The sequence below is a fragment of the Aricia agestis genome, chromosome 19, assembly GCF_905147365.1.
Source record: "Aricia agestis chromosome 19, ilAriAges1.1, whole genome shotgun sequence".
Taxonomy (NCBI): Eukaryota; Metazoa; Arthropoda; class Insecta; order Lepidoptera; family Lycaenidae; genus Aricia; species Aricia agestis.
Window position 1 is genome coordinate 2297146 of NC_056424.1, and position 27765 is coordinate 2324910.

The following is a 27765-nucleotide window of genomic DNA, read 5'->3' on the forward strand; positions in this document are numbered from 1 at the left end:
TTGCAAACGTGGTATGGTAATTAAATAACGAAACCCACATCACAAATGTGCCACGCCACTTAAGTTGCCCAGTAGTAAGCGCCGTACTCTTACACCTGTGCTTGCCGAGGCGTAACAGGCATACAGTTGTGTTACCCCAAAAAGATGCCTGACAAGTTCCTTGAACATACCCTTAGCCACGCCACCGAGATGCCCAGTAAATGCACTGGTAAATGCAAAGTATATACACGGCTTACTTGCACAAAATATTTATTACGAGTGTCATTTGTGTGTGCGTGTTTCTCATTACCATCTTCTGTCACGTTTAATTGTCAATACTACCTTTCAGTGCCAGAAGAAGTGGATGCATACGGCGTGGAGGACACGGACTTCGTGTTGTACGTGAGCGCGGTGGAGACGGAGCGGTGTCGCCGCGGCCTCACCGTCGCGTACGCCAGCCATTGCCAGCAGGAGGCCGCGTTGGACAGGTGAGCACCAACATACGGCTGACCACACTGTGCTGCAGATGCTCAGTAGCGGCGTTAGGGAGGGGGGGGGGGGGGGGGTTTGGGCGACCGCACAGGGCATTGGTAGTGCTAAAACCGGCACTGTGCAGGTGCTGCCTTCTGCCTTATTTAATAATATGATACTGTTTCTTTTTAAACATTCTAAATCTAAAACAAATAAGGTAAGTACTTACATATATCTTTTCTAAGCGATACGCAATGCAAGGTCTAGTATACGCCCGAAAGGGCAACAATAATTATTATTCTATAATTTCCATTTGCCTAACCACGTGCGTAAGTACCTAAGTCATAGACATTCAAAATGTGATGATAAAATAAATAATATTTTTAAGAAAACATTCTTTTCAAACCTCATTATATTTGTTATCTTTGTTATACAAACGAAAGTTTATGTAAATATCTGACCCTTCGTGTATCTTCTCGTTAAGTAAATACCCTTAGGACATCTTAAAAAGTTCGTCGCCCACTGATTGTTATTATGAAAGGACTTTTCCCCAAAAACTTCCCTTGAGCACAATAATTGATTTTGTTTACTGTTCCTTAGTGGAAAAATGTATTTATTTGTTACGATGTTGTTGTATCTATTGTCAGCTAAATAAAAGTCAACAATAAGAAAAGATTTTTTACTTTATTGTTTGGTTCGTGTTCAGGGAGTTTTATCTAAATTGTTGAAACATAAAATGTTTGCTTCGTTTGTTTAAAAGTCTTGAGAATTTGCAGATGAATACACTTCCGAATATTATAAGCAACAACTTTCTTATAAAAAAAGCAGTTGTATATTTTAAAAGGGTGCATAAGGAGGCGATTCCAAAAATATTCACGGTGTTGGCAACAATCACTTCTTCGGAAACGGCTGAACCGAATTTTATTAAACAACGTATTTGGCAAAAAAGGTTGCCAAGTCAGCAGTCATAGCAGCATCAGTGTAACTAAAGTGTAAAATGTGTACTCCAGTCAAGGGCGGATCCAGCTTTTATATCAGGGGGAGGTCACCATGTCGCAGACAGCTAAAAGGAACATAAAACGGATAAGATTTCGTGGGGTAGATTGCATTGGTTCTCCACTGCAACGAAATTAGATGTCCATCCGCGTGTTGCCCAGGGGGGGGGAAGTGTCATGACTCATGACCCCCCCCCCTGGATCCACCCTTGACTCCAATAATTTGTTGCAGGCCGGTGGCCGGTCACGCCAACTTCTGCCCCGGCGAGCTGTCGACGCGATCGCGAGACCTGCCCTCCGTGCTGTCCACCGTCAAGCACGAGATGCTGCATGCGCTCGGCTTCAGCGTCTCACTGTTCGGCTTCTACAGGTCTGTCTGTCTGTCTGTCTTGAGCAGTAGCGGCCTTAGGGAGTGGCAAACAGGGCAATTACTAGGGGCTTCGCTCTTGCAAGCTATAGGGTCTCGCAAGCTATTTTTTCGTAAGACAAAAGGCCTCGCAAAGACCAGCCGCCCAGGGACTCGTAAAGACCTTCCGCCCGGAGCCTCGCATGGGTAAGGCCGTCACTGGTCTTGAGTGAACCATAGCTGACAGTTCTCACACCGCCCACGCCTAATGGTAGTTTCAAGTTGCCTCTCACTCTATCACTCGCTTGCCCGAGCCTTGAAACACAATGTTCGAGGGGTGTGTGCCTTGTTGAAGTATACTAATGAATTTGAGAATCATTAAGGTTTTATTTAACGTAAGTTGGAAAATAGCGTTCATTAAAATGCTGGCTCATAGGACAACAAGTACCGAAGCTTTACCTGTTTTAGACGGAGTTTTACCCGTTGACTTGAGATACAGGGCCTTGCGACAATTTAGTACATCACATATTATGTACTATCACTATGTATAACAAGAATATCAATAATTCGTGCTTTTAAAACGCTCGTGAAAAAAAAGTCTCAAGATTGTTTGAACCTTTAGAAGATTCGGTACGACGTACGTAGCCTAATCTCCGGATTGCAGACGCGATGGGACAATTCCACCATCTTTGACTTTCGATCATTGCAACTTTGTGTTGTCTCCCGCTTTGTATGGCGAGGGAAATTGGAATTCTTCCTACTCCGCCCATTCTGATTAATTTTGTTGCGGGTGCCATGACAGCTTCAGCATAACTAAGAGAGCTTACAGACGAACGGCACATGTCGACGGCACGTGACGACAAGTGCTGTTCGTCTGTAAGAAGCCTTACCGATTGATTGCAGACCTGTAGAGTCAATTCAACTTATAATTAGTACTATAATATTATAAAATACTTGTACAGGGACGAGAATGGCGAGCCGCTGACGGAGCGACGGCCCGACACCGGCAACCCGCCGCTTGACGAAGAGTAAGTACGTATTGGTACTGTAAGTGTTAACAATAACGGCTAGTTGTAATAACGACTCTTCACTCGCAAAGTCCCAAATAATATGTTATAAAAAGTTTGGCTTTACTGTCAATATTAAAGGCGGTGGTTACACGCTCAGTTTGACATAAATCTGATCCGTGATTATGGTAATGTTCAGTCCGTCAATCTGACCTGATTGATGGTCTGAACCTCAGAAGTCAGAGCAATGCTTTAGTCATTGCTCTGACGTCTGAACTGATGAAAAACTGTCGACTGAGCGTGTAACCTACGTCAAAGTAAAAAATGTGTACTCGGGAAAGGTCACTGACTCTGTCTGTCAAAAAATTAACGTGACCCAATTACATAGGTCTGCTGTCGGACTATAAATCAATTTCTGCAAAATGGCGTATATCAGTGGTCGGTATAACCCCCAGGCTGCAGATCCACAAGTGGTCGTCTCGCGTGGTGCGCAACGTGACGCGGCGCGACTGGATGATCCGCGGCGGCGTCACGCAGCGCACCTTCCACATGATCGTGACGCCGCGCGTCGTCAAGGAGGTACGCAGACTGTAAGACGACGGTCACACGGTCAATCTGGATTCTGGCGTCATTTCAGTCCATCAATCTGTGATTGACGCCAGACTGATGACCTAATGCTCAAAGTTTAAGGCGACGCCATGGCTGTAGCGATATCGATTTTTTTCAGCAGTCCACTCGGCGCGTTGTGTCAGCGTTGCGTCTACGCAGCGCTGCCGTTGCGTTGTCTTACATACAAATAACCAAGGTGTTCACACGGCGCGTGCGTCGTCGCAACGCACACGCAACGCGCCGAGTGGACTGGCTGTTACAGGGCAAGGCTGCTTAAGAGGAAATATGTTTACCCATTTGACTTATGCTTGCAGGTCCGCGAGCACTTCAACTGCAGCTCCCTCGAGGGCGCCGAGCTGGAGGACCAGGGCGGGGACGGCACCGCCTTCACGCACTGGGAGAAGAGACTCTTCGAGGTAACTATACGCTATGTAACACCATGTGTTGAGGGGGTAATTGTAATTTGGGTACAAGCACCCCCTGTATTGAGGGGGGAAATTGTATTCCGCATTTATATAGAACAAAAAAAGTGATTTTAGGGAGTGTATATTCTGTCTTTATATTATAGAGTTCTCTATCATCACGGGCTTTGAGCACGGCGACCGAATCAAGAAATTTCGTGACGAAAAAAACCTAATACCCTCACTCCGAGCGGCATAGCGGTGCCACAGATTACTAAATAGTTACTATGTAAGCGGTGCCTTTTGTCGGTCGGTGCGGCATTGCCGTGCAACGTCTAACGTCGTTTCAGTACGGCAGACTTCGGCATGGTAGTTGTGTGCGTGCGACTAGACGTATATATGGGAATTATAATTGCATAAGTTGATAAAACATGCTTGATGCTATACAATAGCTTTATCGCAGCGGTCGCCGAGTGCCTCTTTTGTCTCAAAATTCTGTATTTAAGTGTTCCTAATAAAATAAATATTCCACCTTCCAGAACGAGGCCATGACGGGCACGCACACCCAGAACTCCGTGTTCAGCCGGATAACCCTCGCCATGATGGAGGACACGGGCTGGTACCGCGCCGACTACTCGCAAGCCGCACCGCTCGCCTGGGGCAAAGGCCTGGGCTGCGGCTTCGCCATGGGCTCCTGCAAGCAGTGGCTCAACACGCAAAGGTTCAGGTATTTCCAGCTTGCGGGTTTTAGCACGGGCTTCACTAACATAACTACAAGGATGATGCGTAGATGACATTGTCAAAGATGTGAAAATGTCACACAAAATTACTTTTATACGATATTCAAAATATGGCCACATGAAAATTATCACGATACTAATAATTGGTATCATCAAAGTAAACAGAATTTTAAGCAGGGAATTCACTACCGGGCTGCCCGCGGGCCGCCCGGTCTGGCACAAGTCTGCCGCTTGCCCCTATTGAACACACACAGAACAGGCAAGTCAGTCGAATAGCTACAGCTCGGTCGTGGACTCATGGACTCAATCTTCTTTGTAACAAATGATAGATCAGCATCGGCATTGATTTCTTTGGATTTTTCAATAAGTTCGCTGTATTAGCGGCATTACATAGATCGGTGTTCATGTAATCCTTGCTTTTAACTTTCTACAGACAAGGATACGGTAGACAGGTAAATGGAAATAAACGAATGTCAAAATTGTTTTTGTTCCTTCATTCCTAAGTTTAGTGTTTGTATTTTTTACAATAATATTTTAAGTGCACTCCAGTAGTCCAGTCGCTCTCCAAGGCGCGAATGACGGCTGGCCGCCCGACGCGACCATTCATGTACAGACTTGCCCGTGCCCGCGCGGGAAAAATGCGATCTCGCGGGCAGGCTGCGGGCACGGGCCAACGGGCATGTCTGTGCCCGTACCTAGGAATTGACGAGCAGACATGCGACAGACATGCCCGTGACATAGTCAATTCCCCGCTTTAGACATCCGGCATCTAATCTGACATTCAAACTTTATGGATGCCGGATGTCTAAACCATATATTGATAAATTAATGACACGAATAATTTTGAATGTCTGGAAGCAGAAATTCATCACTTATACAAGCAAAGAGATAATGTCGGATGCCATTTACAAGTATTGCATGTTGAAGTAGCTCTAAGATTACACCCTATTCTACTGTACTGGCTCCAGAGAGAAACACATGAGTACATAAAAGAAAAAATTCAAGAGCAATTCATGGTACAATGTAAAAAACTTAATAATATCTTAATATAGTGGAAAAAGTGCACGAAAAGTTGTGTTTTATTAGTGTTCAATATGAATTTCCACCAAGAACCGACAGTACAATCAATAACATAAACAGCTGATTCTCAAGCGCCATTTTACAATATGGCATTGGATAAGTGTTTGGCCACACGTTAAATCAGCCTAGTGTACGTATGTGACTGCCGACTGCAATAATTAGAATAATATGTAATATATTAAAGAAACTTTAACCCGAATGCGTTGATTAATTATCTATTGATTGAGTTACACTTTTGAATACTAACGTATTAACAACTCATTTTAAAATCAAACTGTTAGTTTAAGACTTTAAACGCTTCGATGGGACTAACGTACATACACACATTTTCTATAACATTCCCCAATTCCTGGATAGCTCGAATATTTTCTAGACAATTCCGTTTATTGTTATGAAGTTTGTAAGAAATGTAACTAAACTCTTTCCTCTCTCTTTCATGCAGCGATGTGGACAATACAACTGTGGAGTCAGTATTTTTTCCTTTCCATTTACATATTTTATTTTTCATTAAATATTTCCGAAATAATAACAAACCGTGTTTTAATAGCTTTCCTAACGGAACCGAGGAGGAAATGTAAGTATGTATAAAAGTATTAAGTAAGGAAGACTGTGACAAAAATTTTATTTTATTAGAAACCAAAAATACTCTGACCAATTTTAAGTTAAGATTGGAGAGCGCAAAGCAAATTATTATAAAGATAGAAAATGCAGAAAATACGGCCGGTCTCAAACATTTTAAAGAAAGAGACCGAATCGTTTCATTATGTTCCAGATGCAAAAGTAAGTCGCCTGTCTCACTCTAATATCGCTATCTCACTCATCAGACGCAAGAACCCAGCAAGAACTCTGTCTCAAACATTTTAAAGAAAGATCATTACCACCTTCCAGGCGCAAAAATATATCCCCTGTCTCACTCTAATATCGCTATATCTGTCATCAGATGCAAGAACCCGGCCTCTGTCTCAAACATTTTATAGAAAGAATCGTTTCATTACCTTCCAGATGCAAAAATTTTTCGCCTGTCTCACTTCAATATCGTTATCTCTCTCATCAGGCGCAAGAACCCGGCGTTTTAAAGATACCAGATCGTTTCATTACCTTCCAGACGCAGGCATATATCGCTTGTCTCACTCTAATATCGCTATCTCACTCATCAGACGCAAGAACCCGGCGCCGTTCTGCGAGCGGGTGAAGGGCGAGCCGCTGCGCACGGAGTGCTCGGCGCGCCGCGACGCCGTGGTGCTGTGCAACCTCGTGCGCCACGACAAAATCCTGCCCAGGGCTTACCAGGTCAGTGACAGTACCGACAGGGTGACAGGCGACAGCAATGCTATAGGGGAAACTATACTACATATTGTATAATATGAGGCTGATCTCATAGTACCGTGCCCTATACGCCGAACGCGTCGAACGCACCGCATAGTACATGAAATGCGGTGGAAGCTGCTTCGTCACATATGACAGCTGTTTGACACGACAATTGACACGATAGACCTTACAGCTACATAGCGCCAAACATCTCTCATTTCAATTTACGTAGGTAACGGCTTTTTACACTGCATTCTATGAACAAATCATGAAAAATACGTCTTATTCCTTCCTACGATGGATGTTTGGTATTGTCGTGTCAAACAGCTGTCATATGTAACGAAATAATAATCGACAACCCTCATTTGACCTCCAGCATTTCGACTCCCTGCCCAACGTGCCGACGTCGGAGCTGGCGTACTACGGCGGCTCGGTGTCTCTGGCGGACTACTGCCCCTACCTGCAGGAGTTCACGTGGAAACACAAGAGCGTGCTCGTCCGCGGCAGCAGGTGTTCCTACGAGGAGAACACGCCCAGTGAGTTGATCGTTGATGATGATGAGATGGCTAGGTTGTTTAGTCAGTGGCGGCCTTACCCGTTGCGAGGCCCCGGACGGAAGGTTTTTGCGCGGCCCTGGGCGGTAGGTCTTTGCGGGCCTTTGTCTTGCGAAAAAATACCTTACGAGCCCTTTGCAAGAGCGACGCCCCGGGCGATTATCCTTTTAGCCACCCCCTAGGGCTGGCGGCCCGGGGTTTAGGTAATTGCTTACTGCTTAGTTGGCTTGGCTAGGAATTGAACTAGAATTGCTAAACGATTTATAACTGGTCATTGGCTTTACTAGCTGGCTTGTGAACATGAAAAGATAGGTCATAACTCATTATAATTCTGACGTGTATTACTTATTTAAGAGGATACACTAAGGGCGAGAGAAATTGAAAATAGGTATTTGAAAATGTATTGCTGTCTCACCAATCTCAAGTCTCCCACCGCAGAGCGCGATAGTGATGTGGCGGTACCCACAGTTCGCCTAACATTCCTGCATCGCGCTATCGAAGTTTTCTGAGCGCGTCAGTATATATAAGACAACTGAAATGCATCAAGTGGGCTTCGGCCTGACCGAGCATAACACCTCGCTCGGTCGGAAGATCTTCCTTTGTGGCCACCACACATTCCCACATTGGTGACCCTCGACAGAACACGCCTCCTTCATCATCATCACTCCCCGCCCCTCCGCACCGCGCCAGCCAGCATCGCCTCATCGGGTACTTCGTCCACTAGCCGCAATGTACCGCGGTCTGCGCGACTCCGCATCGGCATCATCGGGCTTTCTCACTACACCGACCGGTCAGCAAGCAGAGCACATCTCTCCTGGTCAGCACGTAGCATCGGCCCCGCACGGCAGCTATCCGACTCACTGGATCCCGTGCAGCAGCTTACAGTTCCGACTCACTGGGACTCACTGCAACAGTTCCGACTCACTGGAACTCACTGGCACTGGCGACTCAAGCGACAAGACTTCAAGATTCGACCTCCGGTCTTCGGGGGGGGAGTGATGTGGCGGTACCCACAATTCGCCTAACATTCCTGCATCGCGCTATCGAAGTTTTCTGAGCGCGTCAGTATATATAAGACAACTGAAATACATCACGTGGGCTTCGGCCTGACCGAGCATAACACCTCGCTCGGTCGGAAGATCTTCCTTTGTGGCCACCACACATTCCCACGCCAACACGACAAAAGTTCTAATAAAAGAACAGAAAATCTTGATTCGTTGTCCGCTGATTCCTTCTCCAAAACTTAACCGATTTAAGTACTTTTTCATTAAGAATTAAAGCAAGGCTTGAGCTGTGTTCCTATGTTTTTTTTTTGTATATTCTAACCAGTTTTGTTTTCTGGGTGTTTGAACACAGAGGAAAATCTGGCTGGCCATTTTTTTGGGTTTTTGTCACGTGCTTATCTTTTTTAATAATAAAATTATGAAAAAACAGAAAACATAGGGACATGCTAATAGATATATATTCAGGAGAAAAATCATAACTCTACCGGCATTATCCAGGGAGGAAACAGGGGACGATGTTTGTATGGAAAAACGGCGGTGTGGACTCCTCTTAAGACGAGCAATTTTACTGTCAATATCACGCTTCAATTTTATTGGACAGTTTTAAAGCGCGCAATGTTCAACATCAACTCTAGACGGTTAATAATAATCGGTAGGTAATTTTGTGGCAGTTGGCCAAACAGTTGGCTTTTGGCGTACAACGACGCATATACGTCACTACATATACGGTTTATAATGAACACTTTTCAGAGCTGGAGGTGAACTTCGCTCTGGAGAACTACGGCACGCACTCCAAATGCTTCGACCACAGCGACCGTGTGTGGGAACAGAAGTCCTGCAGACAGGTACATTATTTAAAATCATCAAGATAATACAGGGTGCAATTAAACCTTCCTGCCAAATTTTGATACTTTGATCCTTGTAAAAAATTCAAATACACGTTCTGCAACGATTTTAAATGGAATAAAATATGTAAAAAAAAAAACACCCAATTTTTTGGTTGAATGGACTCTCCTAATGACACCTAAGCCCTGGAAAAAAATTGGCAGGAAGGTTTAATTGCACCCTGTATAACAGCAATTTAAAGACACTGCTAAAGCTGGATGTCCACCGAGTCGGAATCGGAGCGTACGGTGCGGACGGAGCGTCGTCATTTATAATTTGTCAGGCACAAAAATGACATTCCAGTGCACACAGTGCCATACAATCAAATCCTTCCTCTGCGTACGCTCCGATTGCGACCGGCGCGGCGGACGCGCACGGCGCACCTATGGTTGAATAATAATTATTGTATTGCCACATTGACACACGGTTGCCCTGTACACCCACCTATTGTGCTCTGCAAAAGAGCTAGTGCGGAAATAATAAATGTGGTTTCTTGTTACTTAAGTGTTATGTTTCTTTGTAGATAAGAGAGTGGCAACACTGGGGCTCCGGGTGCTACAAGTACAAATGTGAAAGCGGACGACTGCACATTGTTGTAAGTAATGACTTCTATAGGTCTACCAGGATTGACTTTAGCAATACCGGGGTAGTTGTAATAAAACATTTTTTTCCTTATAACGGCTAATTCTGTGTGTGAAACATGCAAATATCAAAATTTATCCAATGATCAAGGATATTTTTGGAAATTCTGCGATCAAAATTTGCCATCAGATTCTGGTATGACTTATATAACTTTTGAAGAAAACCGATACTAAAAAATCGCCATAGGCGAAGGAGAAAAGTTTGTGCATATCCAAAGTTAAAATAGATAATATTACAATTTTTAAATTAGTGACACAAAAGGTCAACATATTAAACTAATCTTCATTTTACAAAGGTAGCGTGATGTAACAAATTTTCAACGCCATCTATCGACAACATAACATAACTAATGTTTAAATGTTATCATATATGTTATGTAAACTAACATAACTAATGTTTAAAGTTATCATATATGTTATGTAAACTAACATAAGTAATGTTTAAATGTTATCATATATGTTATGTAAATTAACATAACTAATGTTTGTTTTCCAGGTGGGCAACTACACGTACACGTGTTACTTTGCGGGCCAAGTGGTGCAGGTGCGCGTGCTGCAGGCGGGCTGGCTGCACCGCGGCGGCGTGGTCTGCCCGCCCTGCCGCGAGATATGCGCCCAGGAGTTTGCCGTGAGTACAGATTATACACCCCCTTACTAATAAACGTTGTATAAGCTTTGAATACACAGTGTTTTGTTCCTGTCACACAAGTGACATTTTTAATTGGATTGAAGAAGACAAAACACTGTATAACTATTCAAAGCTTATACAGGGTTTATTAGTAAGGGGGACAGTATTTTGTGTGGTTAACTTTTGTATGGTCTAATTCATGATGCTGCGGCGTTTGCTCAGTAAAAATATTATTTTAAATTAAACAATGGATACACTATGTAATGATTTTTTTATTGTACTTAGTAATCCTGTAATCCTTGTAAAAATAATATGAGGGCGGTAAAATATATTTCTGTATTACAACATTTTTTTTCCTATAACAGTCTCGCAATGAATACTGCAAGATCGGTGAAGAAGCGCCACCTCCTAACCTCTACCCGAAGGACATGCTGGCGTGTCGCGCGCCAAAACTCGCGCCGGCCATTTTGAGCGGCGCCGCCATCTTGTTGACGCTACGTCACATACTATGAGACGTATACGGACTACATTTGTGACAATTTTACGTGTACTTATTAGTGTGCACTTGGCAAAATTATCTGCGTTTTTGTCGTAGTTACCGATAATATGGCAATAAGGGGTTTTCGATATTTCGTTGCTACGTAGGGCTACGGTCGTAGTAGTGGTAGTTTCGTCATTCGTGTCAATTGTCGCGTCAAAAAACTGTCATATGACAGTTTCCAGACCGAGAAGAGTCAGATGAAAGACCCTACGGCTTCATAGCTCCATCTGGTGGCAAATGAAGTATCGAAAACCCTTATTCGTAGCACTGTTCTGTCTGCTGGCGCGAAAGATTTGTCGCATGCGAGTAATGTCGACTTGCAGATAATTTTGTCCTCTCTCTCGTCATTAGCTTTTGTACGTTTATTGTTACTTAATTAGATATTAACGATTTTAAATTTTGAATGAATAACTGTTACCACCGCCTCTCTTACAATGCGTTCTTTTAAAAAGGATGTGTGATACCGGGCACCTAATGAATAACCGCCATTTTTTTCTGTTTCTTTTGTCTTTTTCAATGATTCCACCAAAACTTCAAATAATTCGAAGTCTTTTCTTTCTTTTGGAGAGAATATTGACTGTCTTATTTCATGCCATAATTCTATTTATTTTTTTATATCTTATCTTAATGACAATTTAAGAATTTTATGAAAAGTTTTATTTTTAGTTTGATAAAAATGTTTTTTTGTTGTTTATAAGTTATTATACTTTAATAATTAAAAAACTGGGAAAACTTTATTTATATTAACACTTGTAAATAGGCAATTATTGTAAATATAATAATATAATGGATTTATTTTATGACGTAAACAACTTAAATATTAAGGCTTAAATGGAAAGTGTTATAGTAGCTAAGGTAAATGTGATTGACCAAAATATATAGTTAAAATAAATAGTTCATACATTTTCTTACTAGCATTGTCAGAGCTACACGAATAACTTACTTATTAACTTTTTACTGAGTAGCTGGTTTTTTTTATACTACCATGCATTATAATGCGCTGTGTTGAAGATCTTAATTTATTTTCCTTAAATAATTCCTGTAGTGGTCTACTAAAATATGTTATTTATATTAATCTTATATGTGGGAGAGCCATGCTTCGGCACGAATGGGCCGGCTCGACCGGATAAATACCACGTTCTCACAGAAAACCGGCGTGAAACAGCGCTTGCGCTGTGTTCCGCCGAGTGAGTGAGTTTACCGGAGGCCCAATCCCCTACCCTATTCCCTTTCCTACCCTCCTCTATTCCCTTCCCTTCCCTACCCTCCCCTATTACCCTATTCCCTCATAAAAGGCCGGCAACGCACATGCAGCTCTTCTGATGCTGCGAGTGTCCATGGGCGACGGAAGTTGCTTTCCATCAGGTGACCCGTTTGCTCGTTTGCCCCCTTATTTCATAAAAAAAAAACTTGTTTCTGTTCCTAGCTATAAAATATTTCAATATTGTTTGGATTTTTAAAATGAATATTGCGAAAGGATTAAGTTGGATTTAAGGCTCAGTTTTTTTTTATTTTTACGCTCAGTTCAGAGTCCCTTGTAAATAAATAGTATACTTAAAAGGTGCTTAATTTGATGTTTATTTACCTATTTCAAAGTTTTTTTTTTTTGAAATAAGGTGTGTAACAAAAATAAGTGATAATACTTTAGGGTAAAAAAATTTGATCTTTCAGCGCTGCTACTTTCACAGTGAACTCTTTACAAGGAACATGTGCACACCCTAAAGTATTATCACTTATTTTTGTTACACCCTGTATAAGTAAAGATTCCCTGTTCACATAATATTTTTTTCTATGAGATCACAATGTAAAATTATTGTTTACCTCTAGTGATTATTAATAATGATGAATGTCACATGTCTCGTCACAGTTTTTGTACTATTAAATAATAATATGTATGTGTTTTCAAAGTGATTTTAAAAGTATATTTCGTAATGTATTTTGTTTATTCGTCCAAAGCTTATTGTTAGCTTTAAAATACTATTATTTGTTTTCTTTCTAAATCGTGTCTAAATTTAGAATAAGTGTAAAAAAACGTGACAAATGGATCAAATCGTACTGCTAAAATAAATAATTAATGTTTTTAAATATTCATTTTATTTACTTACTTCCCATCATGCTGCCATGTTAGCTTTAGGCCCAACGTCCAACGCTAAAACACGGGTGGTTGGCAGATGCGGGCGCGGGCGCATGCGTCGGAAGACCGTCGCGGGCCACGATGTACTTAAGATGCGACCCGGTCTCGAGACGTGGTTCGGCTCTGTGATTGATCCAAATTTTGACAGCCAACCAATCACAGAGCCTGAACCGTGTCTTGAGACCGAAATGCATCTTGAGTACTGACTATTTATACGGGCCTTAGGGCGTTCGCTGCGTTGAGCAAGTGCCCGGCGCGGGCGCCCGCGCTTTGCGGACTGACCCGCCTCAACGCAGCGCTGCTCTATTGGATGACATGAAACAAGCACGTTTCGCGGGTGGGCGCACGCTGCTAGTAAAATTTTTGTCACGTGCGTGTACATTTGTGTCGAATAGATTAAATACCATGGATTATTTACTAATTTATTATTTGGCAAAACGACGTCAAATGAAACAACGTCGACTGCAAAAAGCGTGCGCCCGTGCCGTGTACCTGCCGTCCGCCGCGCGTGTGACAGACCGTCGCCCGAGGGCCGAGTCCGCGCTCCGTCGCAATCGCCTGCGCAGCCATCGCGAGCGTGCGCCTTCGCGAGTTTTAGCGTGCGCGCAGTATAGTTATATATTAGGTCCTTACATAATATTATGAAATTGGAGTTTTGTATGGGAGGAATATAAAGCATTTTTTTTTGGTAAGTAGGTAGGTCTGTCAAGAACGTGAAGAAATTTAAAAAAATGTCACTTTCTTGACAGACCTATTCAAACCCTTTCAAATCAATCTAAAGAAAAAAGGGATGACACTACGATGTTGCCACTTTTTAACCGACTTCCAAAAAATAAGGAGGTTATACAGGGTGTAACAAAAATAAGTGATAATACTTTAGGGTGTGTACGTGTTCCTTGTAGAGAGTTCACTGTGAAAGTAGCAGTGCTGAAAGACCAAATTTTTTTTTACTTTTGTATGGGGAAACTCGTGACGCTCGGGCCCTTGCCCATACAAAAGTGAAAAAATTTTTTCGTCTTATCACTTATTTTTGTTACACACTGTATATTTGGCTGTGGATATTATTTTTTTTTAATTTCTTCACTTTCTTGACAGACTATATTTATTATTTAACTAGATGTCCCGCGCGGCTTCGCCCGCGTAAATTAGGAATTTTACGGAAACCGTTTATTTTCCCATAAAAAATAATTCTTATACTCCCTTCACTTGGTTTACTCTATATCTGTGCCAAATATTGCCATAAAAATTGCTCCAGTAGTTCGTAATTTCTAATATTTCCCTCGTTTTTCCCACATTTTCCTGAGTTTTTTCGGTCGTATAAGTCTTAAAGTGATAATATATAAGCCTTATAGTCCTCGATAAATTAGCTATCTAACACTGAAATAAGTTAGTTACATATCAAACGGCTTAATGCGTGTTATGACGAAGTAAATAATGCTCTCTCAAAGATTGTACATTGGTTCAGCGTTAATAATCTTTTACTCAATAGTAAAAAAACCAAATGTATTAAATTCACACTGCCCAATGTAAGGCAAACGGAAACCAATGTGCTTTTAAATGGTGATACTATGGAACTAGTGGATACAGCTGTATTTTAGGTATAACACTAGATTCCAAGCTTCAGTGGGGCCCTCATATTGCTGGGTTGGGCGACAGACTCAGTTCAGCAGCATATGCAGTAAGTAAGATTTTCTGATGAAACAACAGCACGTCTAGTGTATTTTAGTTATTTTCATAGTATTATGTCCTACGGCATTTTGCTGTGGGGCAATGCTGCAGATATAAATACAATTTTTGTGCTGCAGAAGCGAGCTGTTCGGGCAATCTATAAGCTAGCCCGTAATACTTCACTTAGAGAAAATTTTAAGGAAACTGGAATCTTAACTGTTGCTTCTTAATATGTCCTATCACATGTATTACATATTAAAAAGAATATATATGAATTCAAGAAAAAATGTGATACCCATGGGAGAAATACTCGTAATAAACATAAGCTTGAAATTCCGGTGACTAGACTTACTAAAGTCAAAAATTCTTTTAAAGGTCAATGTATACGCCTTTATAATAAAATCCCAGAAAACGTTCAAAATCTGTCAATTAATAAATTTAAAAAAGTTGTTAAAGAACGTTTGTGTACCAAAGCATACTATAAGGTTACTGATTTCATGAATGATAGTACACCGTGGGAATAAGGTCGCCCCCTGCAGAGCTGTTTCTGTATATTATTTTATTGTAATATTGTACACTGGTTGTATTTAGTTTTTTTATTTTTAGTCATAATGACATTGTAATTTTCCATCTTTTTGGTAAAAGATGGCCCCGTGCGAGTTTCTTACGCCGGTTCTTCTCGCCGGGTTAGTTCCCGAACCGGTGGTAGGCCCCAGTAGCAAAAACGTTCGGAAAACGTTTGAAAAAACTTATTCTGAATAAAAAATTTTGACTTTGACTTTAAATCGGACCAGTAGTTCCTGAGCGTTCAAGCAAACATACTCTTCAGGTTTATAATATTAAGTATAGATTTTTTCAATTATCACTTTGCAAACTCGAGTCTCGATCTAAAAGACTATGAAAAGTACCGATAACAGGGTCATTATAGGCTCATAAGTCATAACCATGGGACGATGTATGGTATAATATTAAGGTAGTGATGATGATGATGACGATGAATGTAATTTGCATAGTAGCATAATATGCTTTCCGTTTTTAAAACAACGCCGAAACTCCCAAACTTGTATCTATAAAGAATCAGGAGTTCTCTCAGCACCTTCCGAACCACGGTATACCAGGTATACCTCGGTGCAAAATCTTACTTGTTGGTAGCATATGCCTAGAATACTTCTCACGAAACCGAAGTCACCACACGTTTCCCTATAAAATTTGAGGAGTTCCCTCGATTACTTATGGATCCTTCATCAGATCCTTTTGTGAATATAATACTAAATTGGCATGATACCCTATATACCAAAAGAAAAATTTTGAAAATCGGTTTACAAACGGCGGAGTAATCGTTGAACATAAGAAAATGAACATAACACCTTCCCCATTTTGAAAGTCGGTTAAAATTGTAGCCTATGTGTTATTCTGATGTATAAGCTATATTATTGTAAAGTTTCATTAAAATCCGTTCAGTAGTTTTTGCGTGAAAGAGTAACAAACATCCATACATCCACACATCCATACATCCAAACAAATTTTCGCCTTTATAATATTAGTAGGACTAGTAGGAAGTAGGAAGTAAAAAAGTGGTAATTTAATATGTAGGTCACCTGATGCCGCATACGTCACCATTCGTTGAGGCGCGCAGGCGAGCACGTTTAGCCCGTCAGCACTATCAAAGGGGTCAATGAACACCGCCACTGCTGCCACACCCGCGTTCCCCTCACGGTTGCGCCGACGCCGAGTCCATATGCGACTCAGCAAAACTTTGCAACTGTTGCTGATCGCCCCGCACCTCCCCCGCGGGCGAAAACTAATGGGGTGAATGAGAGCCGCAAGGCTACGAAGAGCCGTAAGGTCTTCTCGGCCTAGCAAGGACGAGAGCAGGAGGTGCGATGAGGAGGACTTCATTCTGGTGGAGAGGAGGAAGAAGAAGCCCACCGCCCGCAACCATCGCGGCACCCCACCATATGTACCTGAGCTGCGTCTGCGGAGCGAGGTCCCCGCGACGCCCCTGTACATATTCCGCCTGCACTGGCCCATGGAGCTTCAGGACGTCGTGGACTACATCCAGAAGAAGACGACACTGCGCCTGAGGGTCGAGCGCCTACAGTCTCGCCACAAGGTAAACTTTAGGCCCTATGTGGTAAAAGTACCGATGAATCTTCTGTCGACTTTCGAGGCGCCGCCGCCGGAGTTCGGCCGATGGATATGGTCTACCGGAAGTTCCGGGGGAGACTCCAGAACGAAGCGAGTCACGTCGCCGGCAAAACGTGACAGTGTTAGTATATATAAAATATGTATGTTAAGGTATTTATTATATTATAATTAATATGTATGTTAGATTTAAGGTATTTGTTTTAGGGAAATAATAAAACGAGCGAATAAAAAATGGAAGCTCAAGCCGGGGGTCGCGGGTTCGAATCCCGCCGACGGAACAAAAAGTTTTCAAAGTTCCTGGGTCATGGATGTGTATTAAATATGTGTATCATATAATAAAAATCTTAAATATATGTATAGTATAAAAGTATTACATATATTTCCGTTGTCTGGTACCTGTAACACAAGTCCATCAGGTACTTACCACAGGGCCCGACTAACGTGGTGTGAAGCGTCCATAGATATTATTATTATTATATAATTACTTTGCGACTGATGATGAACATACTGTTTTAATAACATGAGCGGTATTAATTTGACTAAGCGAAAAATAAACTAAACTAACGACTAATATTGATTTATAATAAAATCCAGAACGAGCTTACAAAATGTGGATTGCGATTAATCTATTTCAGATATTAAAATTCTTTTCGAGCGACTGTATTACTAAGTGAGCGACTGGAAATACATAGCGGGCAACTTCAATATTAAATATAGATTAAATTTTTCTAAGTGAGTTTATTTATTACGAGCTACTAAAAAGTTCATATTGAGCAAACTTTTGTGAGCTGCTTTATTAATGATAATTGGTTACTGATATTCTATTTGAGGCTTTATATTTTATATTTTGATACGTGTTTTAATGAAAACTACATATTGTTAAATGCGTGCGAATTCGAATGGGGGCGGGGCGACGAATCGTTGCAGTCAGGTGAGTTGGGCTGCGGACCAATACGACTTTTTTGGGTTAGGTTTTTTTGTAAACCACCCAGAAGCAGGAGCCCCGCGTAGCGGGGCTCCGTCGAATCATAATTGAAGCCAGTTTTTTTTTTGGTATAGGTCGCCATTAAAATTTTACCCATTTCTTTGACGTTCCGTTGAGGATTATAATTTGTGTAATTTATTCATGATTTTATATTTAAACGGGGTTTTTATATATAAACCCCCCTCCCCCCCCCCCTCCTCCCCTGCCCCTCTAAATCGTTGGGTATGATTCTAAACTTTTACCGTTATATAATTTAAGTTCCTACAAATAGAACAATACATATTTTGGGATCATCAAATCAAAGTATGAAATCCTTTGTATCTCTGTTAGCTACCACTTTTTTTCACATATAAAATTGTTGTTCCTCTTATCCAAATGAAGCTACTCACAAAAAATTTGTTTGATAGTAATAAAATAAAATTGTTCTATCCCTATCCGTAAAAGTCCCAGAATAAAAGTGTTTCATCAAATAGTTATTTCATATTAATTTTTTTTGTTTTAATATGTGCTCATTATACTCTGCTCATTAGTGTATTTGTCAAAGTGGATTTTAGTATTCGAAACACTTCATTTAAGATAAAATGCCGCTCAGTATAAAAATTACATTTGCCAAATATTGAAAAAAATGCAGGACGTAACGTTGACACTCAAACAGATATTAGGTCGCTCAAAAACTATAAAGCTGCTCATTTTGTATTTTAAGTAACTCAAATAAATAATTTCTAAGTAGCTGTTCTTTTAATTTCTCGTCACCCACTCTCAGTCGCTCAAATAGTAATTCTGTATGCCACTATTCACTGACCTCTTGTATAATGGAGGCATAGAAGAAAATAATACACGGGGCAAATGGAGGTTAGTGAATAGTGATACTACTGTCTACTACACAATATATTTTTTTAATTAATTTAGACGTGGGAGAGCCATGCTTCGGCACGAATGGGCCGGCTCGACCGGAGAAATACCACGTTCTCACAGAAAACCGGCGTGAAATAGCGCTTGCGCTGTGTTTCGCCGAGTGAGTGAGTTTACCGGAGGCCCAATCCCCTACCCTGTTCCCTTTCCTTCCCTGCCCTATTGCCTTCCCTTCCCTACCCTCCCCTATTACCCTATTCCCTCTTAAAAGGCCGGCAACGCACCTGCAGCTCTTCTGATGCTGCGAGTGTCCATGGGCCACGGAAGTTGCTTTCCATCAGGTGACCCGTTTGCTCGTTTGCCCCCTTATTTCATTAAAAAAATGTCACTAGGAGTTTTGCTGGGAATACGAAAGAGTGACGTTGTGTTTTTGTATTATTTTTCTAAAATTGTGTTATTTCGGTTTTTAATGTGTAATGTTGGTAGAATATTAACCATTAAATATTCGATGTCGTGCACAAGTGTGGGCAAGTGATAAAACTTCAAGAAACGTGCCATTTTGTGTTCCCTCCAAAACTCCATCGAAAGTTTTAGTACTACCACTTTACTAAAACAACTGACTTTACTCGTTGACTTTACTGACTACTTTTTTAGACTTTTGACTTGACGATCATCTCGAAAAACGACTTTAAATGTAAACTTTTCACGATTTTCTTTCCCGCAATATTTTACTTGACATTGGCCATGGTTAAAAAGCCGAGCGCCATATTATGAAAAATAAAAGTGTCACTAATAATGCGAAGAAGAAGAAGAATTTAATTTTGTAAACAAATCAAAGTGTTCGGTCTTTATCGTTAAACTTTATAACATTTTTGTAGATTTTTGCTTTGTTCTTGTTCAAATGAAAAGGTAAACTTAATTTTACTTCAAGACGTTAACTGCCTCATTACAAATTGTCTAATAGCTAAACTTATCTGTGAGCTAAATGCCTGTTTTGCTGAAACTTAAATTTTGTTAACATTACAGAGCCTAATTTCATAATGAACAATACTAACTGGAAGACAAAAAGTTCGTTTAATGGAATAATACACGAAATACCCGGTGTAGTTGTCGATAATTTTGAAAATCCAGTCCAAAAGAGAGCGAGGGCTTTTTTTCTAAGCCATTGTCACTTGGATCATATTCAGGGATTGTTCTCTTTGGAACTATTTAACTACCTTAAAGAATTTGAGGTATTCATATATACCACCGAACTAAACGCTGCTATTATTAACAATGAGAAGAAATATGATTTCATGGAGTTTATTAAAGTATTACCAAAAGGTAAGAATCTTCCTATTAACGGACATGTTGCAACTTGCATTATAGTTTCTTATTTTTTAATGTTATTCAAATGTTTCTTCGTCATTCCTGCTTCTCGAAAAAAATCATAAATAAAAAGACAAATATATAAAAGACATAAATAAATAAAAATTAAAAACAATACTTATGTTATTTTTTCAGGTTCAACTCTTATCACTCTACCGAGCCTGCGGAACACACAAGAGGAGTTTGTGACGGTGACCCTAGTACCGGCCGGCCACTGCGCCGGCTCCACAATGTTTCTGTTCAAAACCAAAACTTACACTATTCTATTCACCGGAGATTTTAGAATCAATATCAACGACATCTCAAAATACAAGGCATTTCATGAAAATTATGAAGTTATCAAAATAGACACCCTGTACATAGACACAACATTTTTAGAAGCATGGTATGAAAACTTTCCAAAACGCAGCGAGAGTGTTGAAAAACTGATTTACGAAATACGAAAATGGTTGAGTGATAAAAACAATGCAGTAGCTTTACACACATCTGCAAAGTATGGGTACGAATATGTTTTTAATGAGATACATAAAGTATTGGGAATGAAGGTTTATGTTGGTGACAGATGGCAGTTGTACAGGTACAAATAAATATAACCTACATTAATTATTATAGTTACATAATATAATATTACTTAAGGTATAATAATATATGAGTTAAGGTTATATTTTAAAAATTATTTGTTTTACCCCTTTTATCACAGCTTAATGGACCTACAGTTCTTTTAATATTGAAGAAGGCTGACAATGTCTATTAATAAATATTATGTAAGTATGCCTATGTCCAGCAGTGGACGACTATAGGCTGATATGATGATGAATTTTTTATTCTGTTTCAGTAAAATACCACACTTAGTAAGTGGTGTGACAAACAATGAGAATATAACAAGGATACATCTATGCACTAAAAGATATCCTACAGCCCACAACAGCTGTATAAACAGGGCGTACCAGCGATTTCTCTACGTAAATCTCTCTGCTATGAAATGGGTGAATTATAAATCTGATTTTACTTCAGTGAGCTGGCTCGCTAAGGACAGACTGGATGTCTGTTTTGCAACACATTGCAGTAAGAATGAATTAATAAGTTTTACAAATCATTTGATGCCAAATAAAATTATTGGTTTCCCCAACCCCTGGAAAGTTGAGAAGAGGAAAATCACTGGAAATGAAGGTCATGGAGACTTTAAAAAGATGAAATTGGGAAGCTAGTGCTAAAGTGATAAGAAACGGCTGTGTTAATTAGGAGATTGAAAAATGACAGAATAGAATAGAATAGAAAATTCTTTATTTGTACAAAAACTAAACTAAATTACAATATAAAAAAAAAAAAAAAGAATCTGTACAAATAGGCGGTCGTACCGCTGAAAGACTTCCAGACAATCTTGAAATAATATAAAAACAAAACAATCGAATACTTATGGAAGCTTATGGCTAAAAAATAAAATTACTACATGTACATCTATTGAAATATTACATATTAATAATAGTTTAATGCATACGTCTATGATATATATTTTTAAGCTTTTTTTATACTTATTGTTTAAAAATAAGAACTTTAAATGCTTTTGTTATGAAGTAATGAAATTTTTTACAATGTTTGAACATGTAATGTCAAATTGTATGCGATATTAACAGATGTATGTGATATTAAATTTATGTGATATTAAACTAAGCTAACGGGGCCCCTAAACGAGCAATTTTATTGCTCAATATCACATATTGCGTAATAATATTATTGACCATCTAGGGTTGATCATTGCGCGGCTTCAATCTAATTGTCAAATAAACTGTTAAATAAAATTGAAGCATGATATTGCACAATACAATTGTCTAGTCTAGGGGCCGTTTAAGCTTTGGACCATTGAGGTATATTATTGGATATATTTTGACAGTCGATATTGTTTTATGTTTTATAATAAAATATGTATAAGGGGGGTATTACATTATCATTTATTTATGATCATGTATAGGATCCAATATATATGATCATTTGATCATATCTGCATATTACATTATCATATTTCATTGATCCTATTTTACGTCATATGTGGTTTCAATAGCCAATGGAGAGCGCTAACGCTGACAGGTATTGACGTCAGGGTTACTAGATCTCAGAGAATTCGATTTGTCAAAAGACATCGTCATTTTTAATATGGCTTGTTTTTTGTTATTTCAGCAAGATTATAAGTATATAATTAGAAAAATAATTACATTACATTATTTGAAACATATTAACAAGCAAGAAATTAAAAACTCTTTTTTATATTAAATAACTGGCAACACCTATTTCTATGACCGTATTGGATCCAATCTCTCAGCAAATGTCAAAAATCTATGATCAAGGAACAAATGAATCATATGTCTATATTACATTATCCAATATCATTGACTCAATGATCTCGGATCCAATATATATGATAATCTAATATCCACCTAAGTAATGTACTTTTTGTTGAGGTAAACCTCTTTAGTGTAAGATGGTGTTGGCCGTTCAGATTTTAGAAGATGTTTATTTCCTATGTTTTTGATATTTGACACCTTGTCAGTTTTGAGTGTTCGGTTGATCGTCTAAAGAAAACCAATATATGATTTACTTTATGTACATTGCTTTTTATTAATTTCACAAAGTACTTCATTCCACCGGAGCCGAATTAGGATAGAAAACGACTCCCTGTAAAAGGTTATGGGCCCAGAACGTAAGAAGTACTAAAAATATTCATTATGGAATTAAGTAAAATGCAAATCTCAAAGTTGGATGGTACTAACTGGGTGCAGTGGCGATACAGGATGACTGCACTACTGAGAGGTATGGATGGGCTTATCGATATTGTGAATCGTAAAGTTAGTAAGCCAGAGAAGCCAGCAATCAACTGTGGCGATGCTACTGCTGCAGCAGCAATGGCCGAATACAAGAAGAATTTAGGAGAGTACTTGAAACTAGAAAGTACGGCTCTTTTATTGATTACGAACAATATTTCCGATGAAGCATTAGATAAGGTGATCAGGTTTTCAAGTCCAAGTGATGTCTGGGATGAACTACATCGGCTATATGACGGCGTGAATGATGACCGTCTGTATCACGCCTGTACGAGCCTATTTCAGTTAAAGATGGACATCTCAACGGTTTACATTTTGAACAGAACAGGCCCAACTTCTGTGGAAGATAAATCCCCATTCGAGCTGTGGTTTGGTAAGAAACCACAAATTAAACATTTGAGGATCGTCGGTTCTACGTGCTACGTGCATATTCCCAAACAAAAAAGGAAGAAAATGCAGAAGAAGGCACAAAAGTGCATCTTTATTGGCTATGACAACGACGATGGGTACAGACTATGGAACAAGGAATCAAACTCTCTGGTACGATCTCGAGATGTCACATTCGATGAAAGACCCATAGAATCAAAAATTGACTCCGATGGTTCACAAGTGGAGAAAGATTTGACTGACCTGGAAGTTCCTTTATATGTTAGAAGGAAATCTACCTCTAATACTGATGTGAATGAGGATGTACTGGTTGAGAGGCACAAAGACATAGCCCAGGAAGAAAGCCAAGACGCTGTTGAAGCCCCTGTTGCCAGTGATGAGGTAGAATTAGGAAATGAACTTCCAGAGATGCCAGATGAAGATGAATCTATTGAATTAGGGGGGGAGAATGAGGAAAGAGATGAAGAACGAGTCAATGAAGAAAATGAAGGGGAGATCATTGAGGAGTTAGCAAGACATGAGATGCGCTTAAGAGACCGCTCTCTCCTCAGACGCCCTGGTAAATTCAATGATTTCGTATCATATGTCGGTACAGATTCCTATGTAGAGCCTAACACGTACAAGGAAGCAATAGCCTGCCCTGATAAGGAGTTGTGGATTAAAGCTATGGAAAGCGAGATTGAATCCCTGAAAGAGAATAAGACATGGATTCTAGACAGGTTACCCAAGAATCGGAAAGCTATTCCATGCAAATGGGTTTATAAGGTAAAGCAAAACCCTGATGGTACAGTCAGCAAGTACAAAGCTCGACTAGTAGTAAAAGGCTTTCGACAAAGAAAGGGAGAAGACTACGACCAGACTTTTAGCCCTGTAGCCAAGATGGCAACAGTCCGAGCGGTATTGAGTATTGCTGCTAGTGAAGGCATGAAACTAGGTCAGTTCGATGTTTCAACAGCTTTTCTTTACGGATCTCTATCAGACGAAGAAATATATATGAAGCAGCCAGAAGGGTATGATGACGGGACGGGTCGAGTCTGCCTGCTAAAGAAAAGTTTATACGGTCTGAAGCAAGCTCCTCGTTGTTGGAACAGGACTATTCTGGATTTCTTCAAGGAAATTGGCTTTGAAGTCAGTGAGGCAGATCCATGCCTCTTCAAAAGAGACATTGGATACGAAAAGCTGATAGTGGCTCTCTATGTCGATGACGGGCTGGTCGCTGGTACAAGTGAAGGTGTAATTGAGAAGTTCCTTGAAAAACTAAAAGAGAGGTTCAAAATTACAACGAAGGCAATCTCGTATTTCCTGGGAATAGAGATAGAAACCAGAGAAGGTGGTGATATAAGAATCCACCAGACAGCTTATGTTAAGAAAATTTTGAAACGGTTTGGAATGCAAGAATGCAGGCCGGTATCCACTCCGATTGTTAAAGAAGAAGTAGTTCAGAAACCAGAGAAGGACGACGACTTTTTTATCAGGAACTACAGGCAAGTGGTTGGTGCACTCGCATATCTGATGGTTGGCACTAGACCCGATATCGCATACGCTGTGAGTGTGGTCTCCAGAAAACTAGAAAATCCCACTCCAACAGACTGCGTAAGGTTGAAGCGCATTCTACGCTATCTGCAGTATGCACCCGATTTGGGAATACTTTATAAAAGGAATTTTAAAAGGGGTAACATAGAATGTTATAGTGACGCCGACCACGGCGGAGATATTGCGACAGGAAGATCTACTTCTGGAGTTCTATGCCTATATGCTGGTGGAGCAGTATCGTGGCTCAGCCAGAGGCAACAAAGCGTTGCAATATCTACCACAGAAGCCGAGATAGTCGCTGCCAGTGAAGCTGCAAGAAAAAGCATTTGGCTAACTCGTCTTATTGGTAGTTTGGTGAAGACGGAAGGCCTACCTGTACTGTATGTAGACAACGAGGCAGCTGTACGTCTTGCTGAGAACCCTGAGTTTCACAGAAGGACAAAGCACATACGCATTCGGCACTTTTTTGTACGAGAGCTAGTGGCGAATGGAACTATAACTGTGAAGAGGATCAGCACTGAGCTGCAGCTGGCAGATATTTTTACAAAGCCTCTTGCTAGGACTCGGTTTAAACATCTGGCGAACTGTCTTGGCCAGCACATCTAGAGAAGGTGTTGAGGTAAACCTCTTTAGTGTAAGATGGTGTTGGCCGTTCAGATTTTAGAAGATGTTTATTTCCTATATTTTTGATATTTGACACCTTGTCAGTTTTGAGTGTTCGGTTGATCGTCTAAAGAAAACCAATATATGATTTACTTTATGTACATTGCTTTTTATTAATTTCACAAAGTACTTCATTCCACCGGAGCCGAATTAGGATAGAAAACGACTCCCTGTAAAACTTTTATCATAAATAATTTTTTTGATCCTTAGTTTATACAAAACAGGTGTAAAAAGTGTACTTGATTCTTACTATACTGCTCCAGCTTTATGTATGTAACTTGGTCAAACTGCTCTAACTCGCACTATGGGTCCATCCATAAAGCACGTCACATGATTTTCATGATTTTTAGACCCCGCTCCCCCTTGTTACATTACAGGTGGTCAAATTTGTGAAACCAAAGTGAGACGTCATAAATTTAGAAATATACATGTAAAAATTATAACCAACTCAATAATATTTTAAATTGAATATTTTAAAATGTGATGTCACAAAACTGAGGACCCCTCCTTGTCACACCTTAGGTGTGACATAGATACATTATGGATGGCCCATTATCATTAGTTTAATATTTTAAGTTTACGCAATCATACACAGACACACACAACTCACTTAAGTACACTTTAAATTTTGTTGTGTGGGTGCCACAATTATTATCATACTTTATTTATATTATTCTGTCAATATATGACATTGTGTTGTCCTAAATATAATAGAACTAATAGTTAATACCTACTTTATTTTTAATAAATTCTAAAAACAAATGGGCTACCCCTATTAATTTGTCAATTCACAAGAATTAAAACAAAATATTGGGGGTAGTCACAAGAAAAATATTAGAATTAGTGGGTAGGGCGGAAAAATTGAATAATTAATATGTTATGCGCTCCTGGTGCTTCAGTTTTTTTTAAAACAAATGGGCTACCCCTATTAATTTTTCAATTCACAAGAAAAAAATCTTAGATTTTTTTAAAAATGAAATAAGGGGGCAAACGAGCAAACGGGTCAACTGATGGAAAGCAAGTTTCGTCGCCCATGGATACTCGCAGCATCAGAAGAGCTGCAGGTGCGTTGCCGGCCTTTTAAGAGGGAATAGGGTAATAGGGGAGGGTAGGGAAGGGGAGGGTAGGGAAGGGAATAGGGTAGGGGATTGGGCCTCCGGTAAACTCACTCACTCGGCGAAACACAGCGCAAGCGCTGTTTCACGCCGGTTTTCTGTGAGAACGTGGTATTTCTCCGGTCGAGCCGGCCCATTCGTGCCGAAGCATGGCTCTCCCACGTGTAACACGTGTAGAATAATTGTCAATAATGAAAATATGGAAATAGTAAGTACAAAAGACAATATATTGTATTATGCTATGGCGGAAAACATGACGCGTTGCTTCTGCCGAAGTGTGAGTTGAGCCCATAGGTTGCCAAGGTCATCAAAAAGTAAAAACAAAAATACAGTTAGAAAGAAATTTTAATGTCAAAATATTTATATACAACTCAGAATACCTATTTCGTAACTTTAGTTTAACAAAAAATATTTATTTGAGACTTACAATAATTATAATGGCGTCGTATTTTCAATACATCACAAAATTTATTAAAAAGTTTACCAAAATTATATTATAATACTGTGGTCATCCCAGTTTAGTATGTAAATATTGTAATCGTTCATATTTTTGGTATGTAAATATTTTGCAGTGAATCTTTGTTCAGGAACCTAGGTAATTACTATCTTAAGGGCGATTAACCCCAAAAATCAAACATCGTCCTTCTCTCTTCACACTCACGCCCGTCTTTCATATGCCAGGTGAAAAAGAACGACGCGGATTCATCGCCAAATTAGTATTTCCTCAATAACTCGATAAATATACAACATTTTTAAAATCTGCTAGGTCGATCTCTCAATGATAGAAGTTTATACAATGTGTTAAAATATTAACTTAGTTCAATGCACGGTTATGGCAATAAATGGAAACTTCTTGAAAATTAGATGCATCTTTGTGATATCGTGTTTTTGCTCAGATTGAATTCTC

The 27765-nt window shown here is 39.9% G+C and overlaps 3 protein-coding genes across 4 annotated transcripts in view; 2 read left to right on the forward strand and 1 right to left on the reverse strand.

The window, feature by feature from the left end:
• LOC121736351 (leishmanolysin-like peptidase) overlaps positions 1-11835 on the forward strand; it is a 90266-nt gene extending 78431 nt beyond the window's left edge. The window contains exons 7-18 of one of the 2 annotated variants that reach the window (XM_042127493.1): positions 329-467; positions 1678-1815; positions 2754-2819; positions 3254-3377; positions 3722-3823; positions 4348-4535; positions 6786-6918; positions 7313-7472; positions 9245-9339; positions 9903-9974; positions 10517-10648; positions 11014-11835. In XM_042127493.1, coding sequence (XP_041983427.1) covers positions 329-467; positions 1678-1815; positions 2754-2819; positions 3254-3377; positions 3722-3823; positions 4348-4535; positions 6786-6918; positions 7313-7472; positions 9245-9339; positions 9903-9974; positions 10517-10648; positions 11014-11160 — 1496 coding nt within the window. In that variant the 3' untranslated portion in view covers positions 11161-11835. The remainder of the gene's footprint in view (positions 1-328; positions 468-1677; positions 1816-2753; positions 2820-3253; positions 3378-3721; positions 3824-4347; positions 4536-6785; positions 6919-7312; positions 7473-9244; positions 9340-9902; positions 9975-10516; positions 10649-11013) is intronic. The other variant, XM_042127494.1, reaches the window with a different exon arrangement.
• A 2118-nt stretch (positions 11836-13953) lies between these two features.
• The window catches only part of LOC121736353, a 77398-nt gene continuing 63586 nt past the window's right edge, over positions 13954-27765 (reverse strand). Inside the window, exon 10 of the mRNA XM_042127496.1 lies at positions 13954-13973. The gene's annotated coding sequence lies outside the window, so the exon portion shown is untranslated. The remainder of the gene's footprint in view (positions 13974-27765) is intronic.
• Positions 19823-21614, forward strand: LOC121736357 (protein artemis-like). Its single transcript, XM_042127515.1, has 4 exons — positions 19823-19885; positions 20003-20299; positions 20480-20921; positions 21180-21614. Exons 2-4 carry the CDS (start codon positions 20017-20019, stop codon positions 21550-21552), a joined length of 1098 nt encoding a protein of 365 aa, XP_041983449.1. The 5' UTR covers positions 19823-19885; positions 20003-20016; the 3' UTR covers positions 21553-21614.

Coding starts and splice junctions, on each gene's coding strand:
- LOC121736357 (XM_042127515.1), top strand. CDS start 20,017: ATGAACAATACTAACTGGAAGACAAAAAGTTCGTTTAATGGAATAATA. Junction 20,300..20,479: donor TATTAAAGTATTACCAAAAG/GTAAGAATCTTC, acceptor TTATTTTTTCAG/GTTCAACTCTTATCACTCTA. Junction 20,922..21,179: donor GACAGATGGCAGTTGTACAG/GTACAAATAAAT, acceptor ATTCTGTTTCAG/TAAAATACCACACTTAGTAA.